The sequence below is a fragment of the Oncorhynchus masou genome, chromosome 8, assembly GCF_036934945.1.
Source record: "Oncorhynchus masou masou isolate Uvic2021 chromosome 8, UVic_Omas_1.1, whole genome shotgun sequence".
Lineage (NCBI taxonomy): Eukaryota > Metazoa > Chordata > Actinopteri > Salmoniformes > Salmonidae > Oncorhynchus > Oncorhynchus masou.
Window position 1 is genome coordinate 27,082,491 of NC_088219.1, and position 19,333 is coordinate 27,101,823.

The 19,333-nt window shown below is 45.4% G+C and overlaps 1 protein-coding gene across 1 annotated transcript in view; it reads right to left on the minus strand.

The window, feature by feature from the left end:
* LOC135544454 (regulator of G-protein signaling 3-like) overlaps positions 1-19,333 on the minus strand; it is a 208,560-nt gene that overhangs the window by 163,526 nt on the left and 25,701 nt on the right. Inside the window, 5 exon segments of the mRNA XM_064972068.1 lie at positions 694-1,019; positions 1,022-1,152; positions 1,394-1,499; positions 1,783-1,864; positions 12,496-12,563. Coding sequence (XP_064828140.1) covers positions 694-1,019; positions 1,022-1,152; positions 1,394-1,499; positions 1,783-1,864; positions 12,496-12,563 — 713 coding nt within the window.

The window sequence follows — 19,333 nt, forward strand, 5'->3', positions numbered from 1 at the left end:
TGCCTGGCGAGATCCTTAATAGAAGGAAGAATGAATTCTGCTCTGTATCAGAGAATTCCACAGGAGAATGTCAGGCCATCCGTCTGTAAGATGAAGCTGAAGCGCAGCTGAGTCATGCAGCAAGACAATGATCCAAAACGCTCAAGCAAGTCTACATGAACATTGGAATGGCCTAGTCAAAATCCAGACCTGATCCAAATTGAGATGTTGTGGCAGGACTTGAAACGAGCAGTTCATGCTTGAAAACCCGCAAATGTCGCTGAGTTAAAGCAGTTCTGCATGCAAGAGTTGGCCAGAATTCCTACACGTCAACGTGAGAAGACTAATCGACAACTACAGTAAGCATTTGGTTGCAGTCATTGCAGCTAAAGGTGTCATAACCAGCTATTGAGTGCAAGGGGGAAATTACTTTTTCACACATGGGAATTGGGTGTTGCATAACTTTGTTAATTAAATAAATAAAATAAGTATATACTTTTTTGTTATTTGTTCACTCAGGTTCCCTTTATCTAATATTAGGTTTCGGTTGAAGATCTGACAACATTCAGTATCAAAAATATCAGAAAGGGAGAAAATACTTTTTCACAGCATTGTATAGAGAACATCAGTGTATGTCAGGGTCTGGATAGTGCCATCAAGGGGGTAGGGCAGGAGCCTGGGATGGACCATGAGCCTCTGCTCCCCCACCAGTACCTGGCTTCCTGGGTTGATGGGGGCCAGGATGATGTAGTTATCCCCGTTGGACGCCTTCACTCTCGTCCCCTTCAGCGTGGCTGTGTGGCTCTGGCTATGGGTCTGGCTCCTGACTTTACCATCCACCTCCTCTGCCCCCCTTCCTACGCGCCCCCTCTCCCCCCACGCCCCCCCTACCCCTACCCATCCTAACCCTCCCCCGCCAGCCCCCTCCGAGCCGTTGACCAGCACCCGGCGACTGGTCCTGTGGTGGGCAGGGAGGGGGGGCACGGCCGGGGGGGACATGTCCCGGTCGAGCCGGTCCTTGGACCTGTCCCGCCGCCTGTTGGGGGCGAGGGGGCATCATAGTTGGAGGAGGAGGAGGGCTTGTAGGAAGGCCGGTGGATGAGGCCCTCAAAACTGGGCTTGGCGGCCGGCCCAGTGCGCCATACCACCACCTTGATCTCATTGGAGCTGTTTCTATAGAGGGAGGCAGAGAGGGAATGTGACAACTGGTCAGGAAGAGTGTAAAGGTAAGCTTAGCCAATGGAAGCACGCATAGAGACTACGAGCCACAGTGCCTGTATAGTGTTTGCTGGGCATAGATTGCACAACCCATCAAACTTCAGAATGTAGCATGAGGTGTTCTTTAAGTGTTGAAGATAGCTATCCCTGTCAAAGTTGGTCCACTACTTCCTCTGTGTCTCCCTGCCTGCTGTACCTGATGGCGTGGGCGACCTCCACACATTTCCACTGTTCTACAGGCTGACCGTTGAGCTGCAGCACAGTGTCCAGCTGCTGCAGACCTGCCTGATCCGCCGGACCACCTTGGGACAGGAGAGAGGGCAGAAGAGGGTCAAACATGCACACACAAACACACACATATACACACACAGTTACACGCATGAGCTTCTACCTACTAATACCTACATGCAAACCTGATTTGACCACCTCAAAAAGAAGGGAAGAGGGGGACAAGAGAGGGTCAAATATACACCTGCACCCATACATCTAGACCAACACACACACACACACACACACACACACACACACACACACACACACACACACACACACACACACACACAGGCAGGGAGTGGGGAGCCTTGCCTGAATCGACAGCCTGAACCCTCACTGGGGAGTCAGAGCAGATGGTGAAGCCATAGCCGTCTTTTCCCCGAAGGATGGTCACCTATAGAACACACAAACAGACATAACATCACCATGAAGCATTATTCATCCATGTCTATGTATGTCCACGGAGTGAAATGCAAATACTATATTTGAAAAGACATCTACAGCAAGCAGGAGCAGTGATGAACAACATGTGAGCATATGCCTACAGATCAGAGAGATGTTCTCTGGCCAGGAGCTGAGTGTGTCAGGATGGAACGCGTGTGGATGCCAGCCACACAGATTAGCACTGTGGCCCTCATACAAGGTGGCCGGCGCATTGGTGTTGATCTGACGCCAACTGTTGGCAGCATCCGCACAGAGTAAGAGGGCAGGCACACACACACACACGTACGATGCCTTTCTGTCAGAACTCCAGGAATAATGACTGTGTGTGTGGTCCAAAATCAACAGTGCTCCACTCCAATACATTGTTTTCATCTCATCTGCTGACAATGGGGCATCTGAAATCTCTACACACACATTATATTGTAGCTCTTCAGCTGAACATAAAACAGATTGAGTACAATGTTGCTTTAAAACTCTTAGCAGTTTTTACATCTCCCCCTTTTGGTTCAGATCAGGATGGTAAGAGGGTAGACTGATCCTAGATCTGTGCCTATGAGCAACTTCTACCCAAAGAGCATGTCTAAAAGACTGGCATCAAGATGCATAAGCGTATTAACTTGTTTAGCTTTGATAACTACAGTTCAACCCTCAGTAGCCAAAAGAGGCTGGTATAATGGTCTTAGGGACCGTTCCTAGAATTCCTTGACGGATTGCCCTTCAGGATTGACCGTCTGTAATCTAGTGAGATACAGAGTCACAGTCCATAATCACTGGTGACATCCTGTATGTCACCCCAATGCCATGTCACCGCACTGGTGACAGCCAGGTTGACCTCTTCATCCTGCTGACTGACAGGCTGTGGCGGGGCACACACAAACATGTTTGTTTTTTACGCTTGTTTTTGACAAGACACAAGCAAGTTGATGAACACATTACGGCAATTATTGACCGACTTTCCACCTATAAAAATACACGATAATCTTGATAGTCTTTTAAAATGTTTGATAGATGATCATCCTGATAGATAATCTGGTTAGTGGAGGACTTGTCACCCTGTCATGTCAGAGTAGTTGTATATCTGGTGTCAGGGACAGACAAGGATCAGAGCAGCATATTGTGTGAGTAGACAACTGTTTAATAGCCTAAAGACCAGAGACAACATCACTACTGTCAGATCAGAGAGGGGAGAGAGAGAGCAAGAGAGAGAGAGAGAGAGAGAGCAAGAGAGAGAGAGAGAGAGAGAGAGAGAGAGAGAGAGAGAGAGAGAGAGAGGACAGAGAAAGAGAGAGAGGACAGAGAAAGAGAGCGAGAGAGAGAAGACAGACAGACAAGGCAGACAGAAGAGACAATGAGACAGAAAGAGAGGGGGTAAAGAGAGAAATTAAGAGAAAACGGATGAAGAAGTGAAGAGAAAACGAGACAAAGAAGCAGATGAGGAAAAAGAGAAACGACAGAAGCAAATAGAGAAAGACTGGGTGAGAGTCTATGGGAGACAGTAAATCAAATAAATGAAAAAGAGTAAGGGAAGGAAAGAGTTGGGGGGCTCTGTAGGGGCTAGGTTGGCAGTCAGTAGGGGAGGGAAGGTAGCGTAGAGGGGCCATGGGAAGAGGGGATCGGGGGGTGGGGGGGTAGTGTTAATGAGAGGTGCCCCCTGGCCTTTTTGAGCGTGGGACTGGACCACTGGGAGACCAGATACACACCGACTGGCACCCAGGGCCTTACAGTGGGCACACGGTGGTTACACACACACGTTGTTAATAAAGGAACCCTCATTCCTGGTCTCGCTCTCACATGCACTAACACACACGTCCGACCTTCAGGCCAAGGTCAGAGAACCAGCAACAATTGCCTGACAGGCAGCATTCACAGCATTTGTTCATGGATGCTGTTCTCCCATCTCCAGTTTGCCTCAAGAGCCTCTACAGCCTCAATCCTTCTCCTTCCCCTCAAATGAGAAGGTTACAAGCCCAGTATGAGTATGAAACTACCGTTGCTCACTGTTTAGAGCTACTCAAATGAGTTGGTACAGGGGTGTATTTATGTAACTGATTGTGTAGGAGTGTGTGTGTGTGGTGACTCGGAGTGGTGTTCTGTTGTGTCCTGTGAGATGTGCAGTGTTTGTGTGTTTGTGTGTGCGTGCGTGCATGAGACTGAATTTTCTCTCTGTTGCTTTGCCTCAGCAACCTCATATAAGACACTATCTGACTATGAGAACACAGCCAGGAACCAACCCACTGTCTATCAGTCTGTCTGTTTGTCTGTTTGTTTGTCTGTTTGTCTGTCTGCTGTGTGCTTCTGCTCAGTTTGATGCCTCTCCAGTCTGTCAACCGGATGTGCCTCAGTGATTTCACTACTGACCTGCACAGTTACACACTCTCACACACACAAACACACACATGCACAAACCTACACACACACAGGCACGCAGAACTAAAGCAAAAAACAATGTGCTGAACACTACATCACTAAAATTCCAGTAGGACAGCCCCGGTCCATTGTGCAGGGCCACATCTGGGTCACTGTGGTTTGGTGACAACGTGTCTCGGGGCCACCAGAAAAAGCAAACTCCCTGCCAGCCCAGCATTATGTCCATGTCAACACGCTGTACTGATGTGACGCCATGCAAACTCCAATCAAGACAGAGTGTCTTAGGCCAAAGTTGATTTGGATTGTTAACCCCAACTGATTGCAAACTGTTAGATAAGATGGGCTCGTGCTATGTCTATAAGCCATAAGCTTCAGACTGTATGGCAGTAGTTTTGAAGTGAGGATAACAGACTCCAGACTTTGGAGTGTTATGTTAAGCCTGCAGGACTGGAGGATTCTCTCTCTTTATTTTCAATGTATCTCTTCATCAGATCTGTCTCTTCTCTGGTTATGGATGAATAATGTAGGTGAAAGAGACCTGGTCCTTCAGTCTCAGGAAACAGGGAAAACACTCTCTCTTTTCATCCTCTCGTTTCTTACACTGGTTTCCTCCTCATCGCTTCCCTTACATGTTAGACACTATAGGACTGAGCTGTCCAATGGCAAACACTTGGCTATATTAGTAGCGCCTAAAGGCTTTAATATAAATTCCCTTTTCTTTTCTTCTTTCTATCATTGTTCCAGTGCCTTAATCCAATTTCACTATCCTAAAAATCTATACACACGTAGTTTCAGTTTCACAACCAATTGACCATTGTCTGTTTCCTACGTCATTGCTCTTCTATCATTGCTTTCCCTTGTTATTTCCTGCGCTACCTAATGTATTCTCTTTGTCAGTGTTGCAGTCTTTCCAAAAGAGCTGGCTACACACAGAACGCTACTTCTGCACCCGTCCCGCTCCCCTCCCCTCCCCTTCTCCTTCCTTCTTCCCTCCCCCCCCCCCGTTCTCCACACATCCATTCGCACACTCTCCTACCCCACACCCTGTCGACTCCCTCTCGTCTCACTCACACACTCACTTGACACTCTCCCCCATTTGTCACAGCCCCATGTACAGCAAACCTCTATCTCTAACTCCATCCACCTCTCTCTCCCACCCTCCCTCTCTCCAGGTGATTGTCTAGGGGAACAAACCTGAGGCAGTCTAGCAGTGATGCAGATCCTACACAGCCCATGGATGGTATGCATGTCTGCAAGCTCCTCCTGAGGACAGACCCACTGTGGATGCTTCTCTGTCTACCGTCCTGGATGGTTCCCTGAGGATGTTCCTCTAGAGTTCCTCTGTTCTTCTCTGGGTTCTCACAATGCTGTATGTGCTCTTCAATGCGTGTTCCAAATCAGATCCCAGATCTTCTCTTGTCAGGATCCTCTAGAGTCCAGTCAGTACGGTTTGTGTTGATTGCTGTCCTCCATACAGCAACCACTAGGTATGGTCCTATCTGGATGGTCAATAGACAGACAATGAGATGTACTAGAAACAATGATCTGTATGTGGTCAGCGCAGTCAACAATTAGATCCTCAGAGTGCTGTGTATGGCTCCTCACAACACTGTGTCCTCAGAGTGCTGTGTATGGGTCCTCACAACACTGTGTCCTCAGAATGCTGTCTATGGGTCCTCACAACACTGTGTCCTCAGAATGCTGTGTGTGGGTCCTCACAACACTGTGTCCTCAGAGTACTGTGTGTGGCTCCTCACAACACTGTGTCCTCAGAGTGCTGTGTATGGGTCCTCACAACACTGTGTCCTCAGAGTGCTGTGTATGGCTCCTCACAACACTGTGTCCTCAGAATGCTGTGTATAGCTCCCCACGACACTGTGTCCTCAAAGTGCTGAGTATGGCTCCTCACATTACCGTGTGTCTTCCTAGCACTGTCCGGTCTTCTCTGCTCTGCGGAGAGAAGACGAGCGCTGTGCTTGCGGTGTGCGTGTCCGTGTGTGGGGGCTGGCGTCACAGAGGCGAGACTGGTGCTGGGTCGGCCTGCTCCAGCCACACTGCTCTTGGCATGGCTGCTCATGGGAACTCCACTCAAGAGAAGAATGGGAGGAAGTGCCCCCTCACCCCCCCTCCCCACCCCCCCCCTCCCCCCTCAAACCCCTCTCTTTCGCCTCCCCCCACCCTGAGCCCTGTCCGGGCCAGCCTGTTTTGCGTCGGCCATCGATGAGCCCAGAACAGCTTCCTGAGCCAGCAATATGGGGCTGGGAGAAAGAGGGGAGAGAAACAGCTCACGTACACACAGACTTCTGATCATACTGTAGAGGTGGAAGCAGAGAAGAGCACTGGCAGTGAGCACTCTTATATACATAACATGCATGTTGTGCATACGGAGGTGGGAGAGAGTCTGTGGACGCTCAATAACACCGCCATGTACAATAGACACAGTCCCATATCTTTATGAGTCCACCTACGCCATATTCACCCACATACACGAGCAATAAACATCCAAGCAACTTCTTGTTGTGCTACTGTTGCACTGAAAGAGGAAAGACACTCTGAAAAGATGAAGACTTAAGAGCCATGTGAAGCAGTCCTACCGTCTTTGACCACAGAACACCGTCCGTCATTTTTAGACTATTCTACATGTTGAATCGCCACCGTTCGTCCACATAAAGCATGTGATCTACTGTGCATTACTGACTTACACTACATGACAAAAAGTTGCTTCCAGGGGCAGTTTGGAACTCAGTAGTGAGTGTTGCAACTGAGGACAGGCGATTTTTATGGGCTACGCACTTCAGCACTCGGCGGTCTCGTTCTGTGAGCTTGTGTGGCCTACCACTTCACGGCTAAGCCGTTGTTGCTCCTTGAAGTTTCCACTTCATAATAACAGCACTTACAGTTGACTGGGGCAGCTCTAGCAGAGCAGAAATCTGATGAACTGACTTGTTGGAAAGGTGGCATCCTATGACGCTACCACATTGAATGTCACTGAGCACTTCAGTAAGACCATTCTGCTACTGCCAACGTTTATTTATGGAGATTGCATGGCTGTGTGCTCGATTTTATTCACCTGTCAGCAACGGGTGTTGCTGAAATAGCTAAATCCACTCATTTGAAGGGTTGTCCACATACCTTTGCACATAAAGTGTATATTATCTTATTGTTATGGTGTTTCTGCTGCCTCCCAGCTAACAGCACATGTTCCTACAACTTTAGAGAACGTTCCCCTAAGAGTCTCATTATGTCATTAGCTATCGTTTTCATAGGAATGTTGCCATGATGTGAAAGGAATGTTTCCAAGAGACCATTCCCTTAATGTCAAAAATAAGGTACCCAGAACGTGCTTAACATGTTCTCAGAACTTAAGATATCAATGTTCTAGACACATTTCATGGGAGCTTTGCAAGAACATTTCTGTGTAGCAGTTGTCAGGACATCACCTGATTAAACCAAAGAAACATTCTCCCCCAAAAAGTTATGGTTTCATTACACATTATTACATTATTACTGGTGTCCAGCCGATCAAGACCCTGATTGATGGACCACTGATCCATTTGTAGCTCTTTGTCTGTTGGCAAGGGATACTCACACACACAGTGCTTTTAACATACTGGTTCCAATTTACATATTCAACAAGCTTTGATCATTTGAACCAGCGTGCTTGGGAAACGCTAGGGGAATCCCCCTACTCTCACATTCTTAGCAAAATACGTTCATGTAATTATTTGGCAGCAGTTGCAACACACCTATCTGATATAATTAAAATGAGTTTCTCATTGAAAGACGGGAATCTTCAGGAGTTCCCCCTTGAGCATGAATTATGACATTTCCACTACCTCATAAATGACCCGAAATGTATTCATTCTATATGGCTGAGCATCTCAAAGAGAAATCTATGGTCTTTTTGACATCTACACCACATATACCACAAACATGTGTCACTAACCAGGAGTCACACCAGGATGTTGTGTGGTCCTCCCGCTATGACTCGGGAACGCATGCAGTTGATGGGCTACAGAGGAAATAAGTTGTGATGAACTTCACAGGGTGCTGAATGTGCACGGTGATGAGCTTGATGCTCCTTTCCAATAAGTATCCAGGGTCTTAGTTTTTTATTCGGTACATGGTAATTAAACCGCAAAAGTTATTTTTATGTGCACTATGACATCACGCACAGCCTTTTATCCACAACAAGTCCATTTGACGGAAACACATTTCTGGTGGGGAAATGCGCATATTGTTTTTATGCCGGTTTCAGAATATTTGCAAGAAAATGTGTCGCCAATTGGATGGAAACTTAGCTACTGACAAGCGCATTTTAATTAGATCAGCTAGGTGTGTTGAAACTGTTGCCAAATAATAACATGAACATATTGTATATAGCTAGAAATGTGACAGTAGGGGTATTCCCCTAGCAGGCCTCCAACACAGGCCACTAGCAACAATGTTGAAGGCCTTAACCACTGTCACAAAAAGGGCTATCTTTAGGGCATGTGCTTAATAGAATAGTTAGGCCCTGTCCAGAAGGAACCCTACCCCCTTCTCCATAGGCACATATAAAACGAGTCCTATATTGACATAACCTGAAAGACCGCTCAGCAAGGAAGAAGCCAAAACCACCATACAAATGCCAGACTACGGTTTGCAACTGCACATGGGGACAAAGATCATACTTTTTGGAGAAATGTCCTCTGGTCTGATGAAACAAAAATAGAACTGCTTGGCCATAATGACCATCGTTATGTTTGGAGGAAAAAGGGGGAGGCTTGCAAGCCGAAGAACACCATCCCAACCGTGAAGCACGGGGGTGGCAGCATCATGTTGTGGGGGTGCTTTGCTGCAGAAGGGACTGGTGCACTTCACAAAACATATGGCATCATGAGGCAGGACACTTATGTGGATATATTGAAGCAACATCTCAAGACATCAGTCAGGAAGTTAAAGCTTGGTCGCAAATGGGTCTTCCAAATGGACAATGACCCCAAGCACACTTCCAAAGTTGTGGCAAAATGGCTTAAGGACAACAAAGTCAAGGTATTGGAGTGGACATCACAAAGCCCTGCCCTATAGAAAATGTTGGGCAGAACTGAAATTGCGTGTGCGAGCAAGGAGGCCTACAAACCTGACTCAGTTACACCAGCTCTGTCAGGAGGAATGGGCCAAAATTCACCCAACTTATTGTGGGAAGCTTATGGAAGGCTACACGAAACATTTGACCCAAGTTAAACTATTTAAAGGTAATGCTACCAAATACTAATTGAGTAAACTTCTGACCCACTGGGAATGTGATGAAAGAAATAAAAGCTTAAATAAATAATTCTCTCTACTATTATTCTGACATTTCACATTCTTAAAATAAAGTGGTGATCCTAACTGACCTAAGACAACACATTTTGTACCAGGTTTGAATGTCAGGAATTTTGAAAACCTGAGTTTAAATGTATTTGGCTAAGGTGTATGTAAACTTCCGACTTCACCCGTAGATTAAACAACTTGTAAGCAATAGGGTGAATGCACTTTGAAGTAAATCTCAGCTCTGTTAAAAGTACACTCAATATATTATTTTATTCATCATAGTGATTCAGGAGTGTCATGAAAACTGCTCAATATGCTATACATATACACCCCTAAATTGCTGAAATAGGGCAACTAAATCAGTGATGAGAATAAACAGATTAACCAACAATTATCATGGATAAGGTGGCGCAGTGGAGAGATTGGAGTACTGTACACCAAATCCCAGATGAGGACATGTTGAATAATAGTTACTGTATAAATGAGCATGCCCAATGTAATTGCAAGCTATGTAAGGTGAAAACACTATATGTTAACAGCAGTGTGTGTCCCTTGCCAACAGACAAAGAGATGTGAATAGCTCAGTAGTTCACCTTGGCCACAGTAACAAGGTGTAATGAAAACATATTTCTTTAGGACCATCCTGACAACTGATACACAGAAATGTTCTTGCAATTTTCCCATTAAATTTGTTTCAAACATGACTATCTTACATTCTAAGCACATGGCAACCATGTTCTATGTACAGTGGGGAGAACAAGTATTTGATACACTGATACACTACACAGGTTTTCCTACTTACAAAGTATGTAGAGGTCTGTAATTTGTATCATAGGTACACATCAACTGTGAAAGATGGAATCTAAAACAAAAATCCAGAAATCACATTGTATAATTTTTAAGTAATTCATTTGCACACAAATCATGTTTGTTATGTTATGTTATTTTATATTTCCTCTCCTTTTCCTGGAAATTCAGGTTTGTGAATGTGCTACTCTGGCAAACCCCTTTCCAGTTATCAAAACACCCTCATATTTTTGTTTTTGATTAACTACAGCGTGAGAGCTGGGAACAGCGGGGCTATGAAATCAATGAAAAATAAGAACAAAATCCCAACTAGCATATTTAGTTCCTTGGAAGTTGTGGGAACGTATGTTTTTGGTTTGACGTTGATGGTGGGAACGAAGCCATACTTTTCCTGACAGGTAAAACAAAACATTTTTTAAACGTTCTGAGAACAGAAGTGAACATTTTGTCAGTTCTGGGAATGTTTATTTCCTTGAAGGTTTTCCTGGGATGTTTTATTAACGCTCTGAGAACAGAAATGATAGGTTATTTGGAGGTTTATCAATAACTTTCTTTAAATGTCGTCATTATAAATAAGAATTTGTTCTTATCTGACTTGCCTAGTTAAATAAAGGTTAAAAGCAACTTTCATTGAATATTTCAATAAGACTTTTAATAGCAATGCTAGCTTATTTTGAGTTAACTTTTTTAAACTGCAAGCACAGATAGGACACATGGAAATTAATTTCCTAAGCCATTAATCATGCAAACACGTTGACCAATGTGCCCTTGAGCAAGGCACCTTGCCCTAATTGCTTCTGTAAGTTGCTCTGGATAAGAGCATCCGCTAAATTACTAAAATGTCAAATGTAATGTAAACATTCTGTTAAAGTAATTAAATATCAATAAATGGTTCTCAGAACGTTATGTGCTATCTGGGATTGCTCTGTGTAGGAAAAATCAATTAATGTCGGCCAGAAAACTGGCAAATGTAACCCAGAGCGACTAATTTCCAACATGTCTCCGTTCTATGTATCCTTTAGTGGCTGGCTCACTCGAGGTTAATAGAGACAGAGAAAGAGAGAGGCCAAAGAGGAACCCACAGTGCACTGTCTCCACAATGCTAACAGACTGTCAGAAAAGACCATTCACCTCCTTACATCCCCACTACTGGGCGTTTAGGAGGACTTTTTCCTGTTCTCCTTTTAAAGGGGGGGAAGGTTACCCTTCTATCGCACACAAAAACATGTGAGAGCTCTTTCTCTTCATTTTCTATCCTTCTATTCCGCTATAAACAAGCAGAAAGATGGATTAGAGGGAGAGAGAGGCGAGCGTTTGTAACGTTGTCTTTGAGCCAGACAAGACGAACGGAGCGGCTCCTTTTTGGAGTGTGGGATCTTCCGACAGTTCGTTCTTATCTCTCTCTCTCAATCTCTCAACAGACAAGTTACGGAAAAGCCCAGAAAAGCCTTGAAAAGCAGAAAGTCCAACGGTTCCTCATTCAGCCTGTGAAAGTGCTTTGCCCTTCTTTAAACTTGGTCCAAGGAGAACACACCACAAAGACTCCTCAATCAGGCATCAAGAGATGAGAGAGAGGGGAATAGAGGGGGAGAGGGAGGGGTAGAGAAATGGGAGAGAGATGGAGGGAGGGAAAAGAACATTCAAAAACTGATGTAAAAGCATTTAATATAGAGTTGCATTACAGAGACTTCCTGTTCCTCAGTGTTAGCTTTCAGCTCGTCATAGCCCCACTTCCAAATCCACACTAAAACTGTTTGTTGCCGAACCAGGGTTGTGATCCAACAGTAAACATTTTAAGCAACGGAATGAGGAGAAGTTGATAGGGATTTGCAACTTGAAATGTTTGTGTGCAACCAGTACCAGCATCAAATTCCGGTGTAGCCAGTGAATCAAATAAACAGCACTGGATGTTTCTGATATGCAGACGTGACTTCTGGTCCCAACACGTGTAGTTAAACACGTCCACACACACACACACACACAGACACACACACACACACACACACAAACACACTCCTTTCACCACAGCTCCATGTCTCACACAGATACCCAGACATACAGTACATACAGGCAGAAGACACATACGGAGGAAGTTCCAAAAGATTTCCTCACCGTTAAGCATTGCATATTCTCAGGTCGTGTGGTCTCGGGGGCAGCACCATGGTTTGACAACGCAGCCTCTGAAAGAAAGACAAAAGAGTCACGGGCTGAGACACTGCATTTAGAGAACATCTCAGCCTCTCTGTCTCTGGACCCTCAGGGTACCAACTCGGGGACTCCCTCTTCTTCTCAACAAGGTGCTGCCCAAAAAAATCCTCAATATATTGCAGATGCAAGATAATGTCTCAAATTTGATGCTGACAAAAAAAGTCTCCCAAACGCTTCTCTGTACGTGACAAGCCAATGGATTAAGCCTGTCCTGAGCTGCCTTGGTGTGTGTTGAGAAAGGGGCATCAGTTAGGACCCCTCTAATAAGGCACAAACAGAACTACTAACTCTGGGAAACTCTGCGTCCAACTAGCCAAGAGAGCAGAAGAGCACAAGAGAGGGAGGGAAGCAGGGAGGGGGTAAAAAGAAAAGGAACTTCCCTCTCACTCCATTATCCCTCCTTCGAGGGCTCCTGTGAGGTTACCATGGTGACAGCAGCCTCGCCCCAGCCTCAATGTCCTTTTAACCATTCCTCATAAAGGCAGCATTCAGCTGGCGCACAATGCTGATGCCTGCTCCCCTCCCTCCCTCCCTCCCTCCCTCCCTCCCTCCCTCCCTCCCTCCCTCCCTCCCTCCCTCCCTATACATATAGCTGCAAATCTCTCTCCCTACCTCTCCCTCTCTCTCTCCTTTTACACTGAGCTGTATCTATCTCCCTGTTGTCACTCTATACAGATACACTCTCTCTTACATTCTTATGCTCTTTGCCATTCTAACTCTTTTCTGCTCTATATTTCACTATCTCTCTCTCCCTCTCATTCCTGACGCAGATGGTGAGATTTGATTTCAAACTCATCCACCCCATAGAAACACCCTCCCCTTCATCTCTCCAGCATTGCGTTAGCCTCGTGAGGAGTTCATAATCGTGTTAGCATTCACACACACACAGACACAAACATCAATAAAACACAGAAGCACACACACACACACGCACACGCACAGACACAAACATCAATAAAACACAGAAGCACACACACACACACACACACACACACACACACACACACACACACACACACACACACACACACTGTCCTGCCTGCCATAGTTAGTTCTCCTACAGCTTCTTCGTTCACATTCTACCATCCCGCAGGCAGGTTGCCGGGGTAACGGGGCAAGCTTCAAACAGGAGCCTGAGAGTTCAGTCACTTTAATCCCAACTCCCCAGAGAGCCAACCTGCACACCCATCGGCCCTTTGTTTGGATAACCATTAATCACACAGAGTGAACAACGTAAAAACACCAAATAATGCATGCAGAGCAGAATTTTCGTTGATACCCACTAATTATCAAAATCCAAAATCCAGAAAAGAGCCGTTCAATTCTACAACCACCTAAAAGGAAGTGATTCCCAAACCTTCCATAACAAAGCCATCACCTAAAGAGAGATGAACCTGTAGATGAACCTGTAGAAGTTCCCTAAGCAAGCTGGTCCTGAGGCTCTGTTCACAAACAGACACCACAGAGCCCCAGGACAGTAACAATTAGACCCAAACAAATCATGAGAAAACAAAAAGATAATTACTTGACATATTGGAAAGAATTAACAAAAAAACTGAGCAAACTAGCTCTCAAGAGAAGATAGGCTATGTGCTCACTGCCCACAAAATGAGGTGGAAACTGAGCTGCACTTCCTGACCTCCTGCCAAATGTATGACCATATTAAAGACACATTTTCCCCTCAAATTACACAGAACCACAAAGAATTCGAAAACAAATCCAATTTTGATAAACTCCCATATCTATTGGGTGAAATACCACAGTGTGCAATCACAGCAGCAAGATGTGTTACCTGTTGCCACGAGAAAAGGGCAACCAGTGAAGAACAAACACCACTATAAATACAACTCATATTAATTTGTTTTCCCCTTTGTACTTTAACTATTTGCACATAGCTACAGCACTGTATATAGACATAATATGACATTTGAAATGTCTTTATTCTTTTGGAACTTGTGTGAGTGTAATATTTACTATTCACTTTTATTGTTTATTTCACTTTGTTTATCCATTTCACTTGCTTTGGCAATGTTAACATATGTTTGCCATGCCCCTTGAGTTGAATTGAGAGAAAGAGAGAGAGTGAGAGAAAGAGGGAGAGAGAGCAAGAGAGAGAACGAGAGAGAGAGAGAGAGAGAGAGAGACAGAGAGGTGTGAGGACAAAGAGTAGTGTTGGCCATTGGCCAACGTTAGTCAGCATTGCCACAGAGCTGCCCAGCCATAAAACATCTCTCTCCCCAAGTAGCATGAAAGATCTCTTCACTCTCTTGACATCCTGGCCCTCCTTTCACACCACAAACAAATAAGCACTTGATGGAGAGAATGAAGGAACATTCTCTCCATCAAGCACACTTCTTTCACAGTCGTTTTTAAGATCATGTTTGACAAATCAAGATGGCGTAGTAGTTGGACGTGTGTTTGTCTTGTCCCGTTTCATCGCTTTTTTCATATATATTTTAATCTCACCCGCCTCACCCAATGTGGTACGGATCTGCTATTTTTATACTTTATAACTGGAACCTCCATCAGAAGCTAGCCAGCTAACTAGCTACTAGTCATTGTTAGCAGTCTTCACCTTTAGCTCGGACACCCGCCAGCTTTAGCTCAGTCAATACCTGCCAGTCTGCACATCGCGATATCAACCCAGAGCATATGGGACTGCTTTTGTCTACCACATCACCGGATTCCAAGCTCTGGACCATTACACCGGATCATCGCATCTAGCTAGCTGTAACCGAATGGCTATTACTGGCTAACGCCTCTGTCCCACAGCAAGAACCAGTTAGCCTTGAGCTAGCCTCGAGCTAGGCCCATCTCCCGTCTAGCCGACGAATGTACACCAGCTAACTCTTGGGCTACAAAACGTTTTTTCCAATTGGCCAGGACCCTTTATTGTTGACACAGAGCCCCGCCAATCCATCACAATTGGTCTGCTGATGTAATCGTCTGATGTGGCTTCAACAGGCTTTTCCGGTGTGATGTCGCCGAAGACCATCTGCTAGCCCCGGCCCGCTAGCTTTCTGAACGCCGTGTCTCCTGCTCGCCTAGCATAGCAATAACTACCGAACGGCTCCCTTAATCACCTATTGCTGCTCATTGGACCCTACGATCACTCGGCTACACAGCTGATGCCTGCTAGACTGTTCACTAACACGGTACCTCATGTTTTTTATCTGTCAGCCCCAGCTTCCAACTCAGGTCCTGTGTGTACCGAACTGACCCTCTCTGCCAATTCATTGCCATTTACCCGTTGTTGTCTTAGCTCTCCCGATCAACACCTGTGATAGCTTTATGCCTCTCTCTAATGTCAATATGCCTTGTTCTTATTGTTTAATTTCACTGTAGAGTCCCCAGTCCCGCACATGCGGAGACCTCACCTGGCTTAACTGGTGCCTCCAGAGATGCAACCTCTCTCATCGTCACTCTACGCCTAGGTTTACCTCAACTGTACTCACACCCTACCATACCCTTATCTGTACATTATGCCCTGAATCTATTCTAACACGCCCAGAAATCTGCTCCTTTTATTCTCTGTTCCCAACGCACTACACGACCACATCTTATAGCCTTTAGCCGCACCCTTATCCTACTCCTCCTCTGTTCCTCTGGTGACGTAGAGGTTAACCCAGGCCCAGTAGCCCCTAGTACTACACCTATTCCCCAGGCGTTCTCATTTGTTGACTTCTGTAACTGTAAAAGCCTTGGTTTCATGCATGTTAACATCAGAAGCCTCCTCACTAAGTTTTATTCACTGCATTAGCACACTCAGTCAACCCTGATGTCCTAGCCATGTCTAAATCCTGAAATTTCCATCCCCGACAACATTTTCTGTCAAGACAGAACTGCCAAGGGGGGCGGAGTTGCAATCTACTGCAGAGATAGCCTGCAGAGTTCTGTTATACGATCCAGGTCTGTGCCCAAACAGTTCAAGATTCTACTTTTAAAAATCCACCATTCCAGAAATAAGTCTCTCACTGTTGTCTCTTGCTTTAGAACACCCTCAGACCACAGCTGTGCCCAGGATACTATATGTGAATTGATTGCCCCCCATCTATCTTCAGAGTTCGTACTGTTAGGTGACCTAAACTGGGATATGCTTAACACCCCAGCCATCCTATAATCTAAGCTAAATGCCCTCCTAGATATCATCCTGACCAACTTGCCCTCTAAATACACCTCTGATGTCTTCAACCAGGATCTCAGTAATAACGACCACCCCTCATCACTGTGAAACACTCCCTAAAACACTTCCGCAAACAGGCCTTTCTAATCGACCTGGCCCGGGTATCCTGGAGGGATATTGTCCTCATCCCATCAGTAGAGGACACCTGGTAGATCTTTAAAAGTGCTTTCCTCACCATCTTAAGTAAGCATTCCCCATTCAAAAAATGTTGAACAAAGAACAGATATAGCCCTTGGTTCACTCCAGACTTGACTGCCCTTGACCAGCACAAAAACATCCTGCGGCGTACTGCATTAGCATCGAATAGCCCCCACGATATTCAACTTTTCAGGGAAGTCAGGAACCAATATACACAGTCAGATAGGAAAGCAAATGCTAGCTTTTTCAAACAGAAATTTGCATCCTGTAGCACTAATTCCAAAAAGTTTTGGGACATTGTAAAGTCCATGAATAAGAACACCTCCTCTGAGCCTCCTCTGAGGCTAATCTACGATAATCGAGAATTTCAAAAAGCATTTTTCTACAGCTGGCCATGCTTTCCACCTGGCTACTCCTAACCCGGCTAACAGCTCTGCACCCCCTGCAGCAACTTGCCCAAGCCACCCCCCCCCCAACCCCCGCTTCTCCATCACCCAAATCCAGATAGCTGATGTTCTGTAAGAGCTGCAAAAACTGGACCCCTAAAAATCAGCTGGGCTAGACAATATGGACCCTCTCTTTCTAAAATTATCCGCCAAAATTGTTGCGACCCCTATTACTAGCCTGTTCAACCTCTCTTTTGTATTGTCTGAGATCCCTGAAGATTGGAAAGCTGCCGCGGTCATCCCCCTCTTCAAAGTTGGAGACACTCTAGACCCAAACTGTTACAGACCTATATCCATCCTGCTCTGACTTCTAAAGTCTTCGAAAGCCAAGTTAACAAACAGATCATCAACCGTTTCGAATCCCACCGTACCTTCTCCGCTATGCAATCTGGTTTCCGAGCTGGTCATGGGTGCACCTCAGCCACGCTCAAGGTCCTAAACGATATCATAACCGCCATTGATAAAAGACAGTACTGTGCAGTCATCTTCATCGACCTGGCCAAGGCTTTTGACACTGTCAATCACCGCATTCTCATCGGCAGACTCAATAGCCTTGGTTTCTCAAAGGACTGCCTCGCCTGGTTAACCAACTACTTCTCAGACAGAGTTCAGTGTGTCAAATTGGAGGGTCTGTGGTCCGGACCTTTGGCAGTCTCTATGTGGGTGCCACAGGGTTCAATTCTCGGGCCAACTCTTTTCTCTGTATACATCAATGATGTCACACTGCTGGTGATTCTCTGATCCACCTCTATGCAGACGACACCATTCTGTATACATCTGGTGTCACGCCCTGGCCATAGAGAGGCTTTTTATTCTCGATTTTGGTTATGCCATGGTGTGACTCGGGTGGGCATTCTATGTTCATTTTCTATGTTTTTGATTTCTGTGTTGTTTGGCCGGGTGTGGTTCTCAATCAGGGACAGCTGTCTATAGTCGTCTCTGATTGAGAACCATACTTGCCCACATGGATTTTGTGGGTAGTTATTTTCTGTTTAGTGTGTGTTGCACCTGATGGAGCTGTTTCGGTTGTCTCTTTGTTGTTTTGCATTTTTAGTGTTCAGTTTTTAATAAACATGACGAACACGTACCACGCTGCGCTTTGGTCCTCACCTTCTTCCACCAACAGTCGTTACATCTGGCCCTTCTTTGGACACTGTATTAACAAACCTCCAAACAAGCTTCAATGCCATACAACTCTCCTTCTGTAGCCTCCAACTGCTCTAAAATGCTAGTAAAACTAAATGCATGCTCTTCAACCGATTGCTGCCCGCACCTGCCCGCCCGATTAGCATCACTACTCTGGATGGTTCTGACTTAGAATATGTGAACAACTACAAATACCTAGGTGTCTGGATAGATGAGAGGGGGAGAATACTGGAGGAGTGAGAGAGAGAGAGAGAGAGAGAGAGAGAGAGAGAGAGAGAGAGGGAGACAGAGAGAGACAGAGAGAGACAGAGAGAGAGAGACGGAGAGAGAGAGAGAGACAGAGAGACAGAGAGAGAGTGACGGAGAGAGAGAGAGACAGAGAGAGAGAGAGAGAGAGAGAGAGAGAGAGAGAGAGTGATGTAATTTACAAAATAGCTTCCAACACTCTACTCAGCAAATTGGATGTAGTCTATCACAGTGCCGTCTGTTATATCACCCCCTATATGGTTATTTATTTTTCTTGCTCTTTTGCACCCCAGTATCTCTACTTGCACATCATCATCTGCACATCTATCACTTCAGTTTTAATGCTAAATTGTAATTATTTTGCCACTATGGCCTATTTATTGCCTTACCTCCCTACTCTTACTATATTTGCACACACTGTATATAGACTTTTCTATTGTGTTATTGACTGTACGTTTGTTTATTTCATGTGTAACTCTGAGTTGTTGTTTGTGTCGAACTGCTTTGCTGTCACACCCTGGTCTTAGTATTTTGCGTTTTCTTTATTATTTTGGGCAGGCCAGGGTGTGACATAGGTTATTTA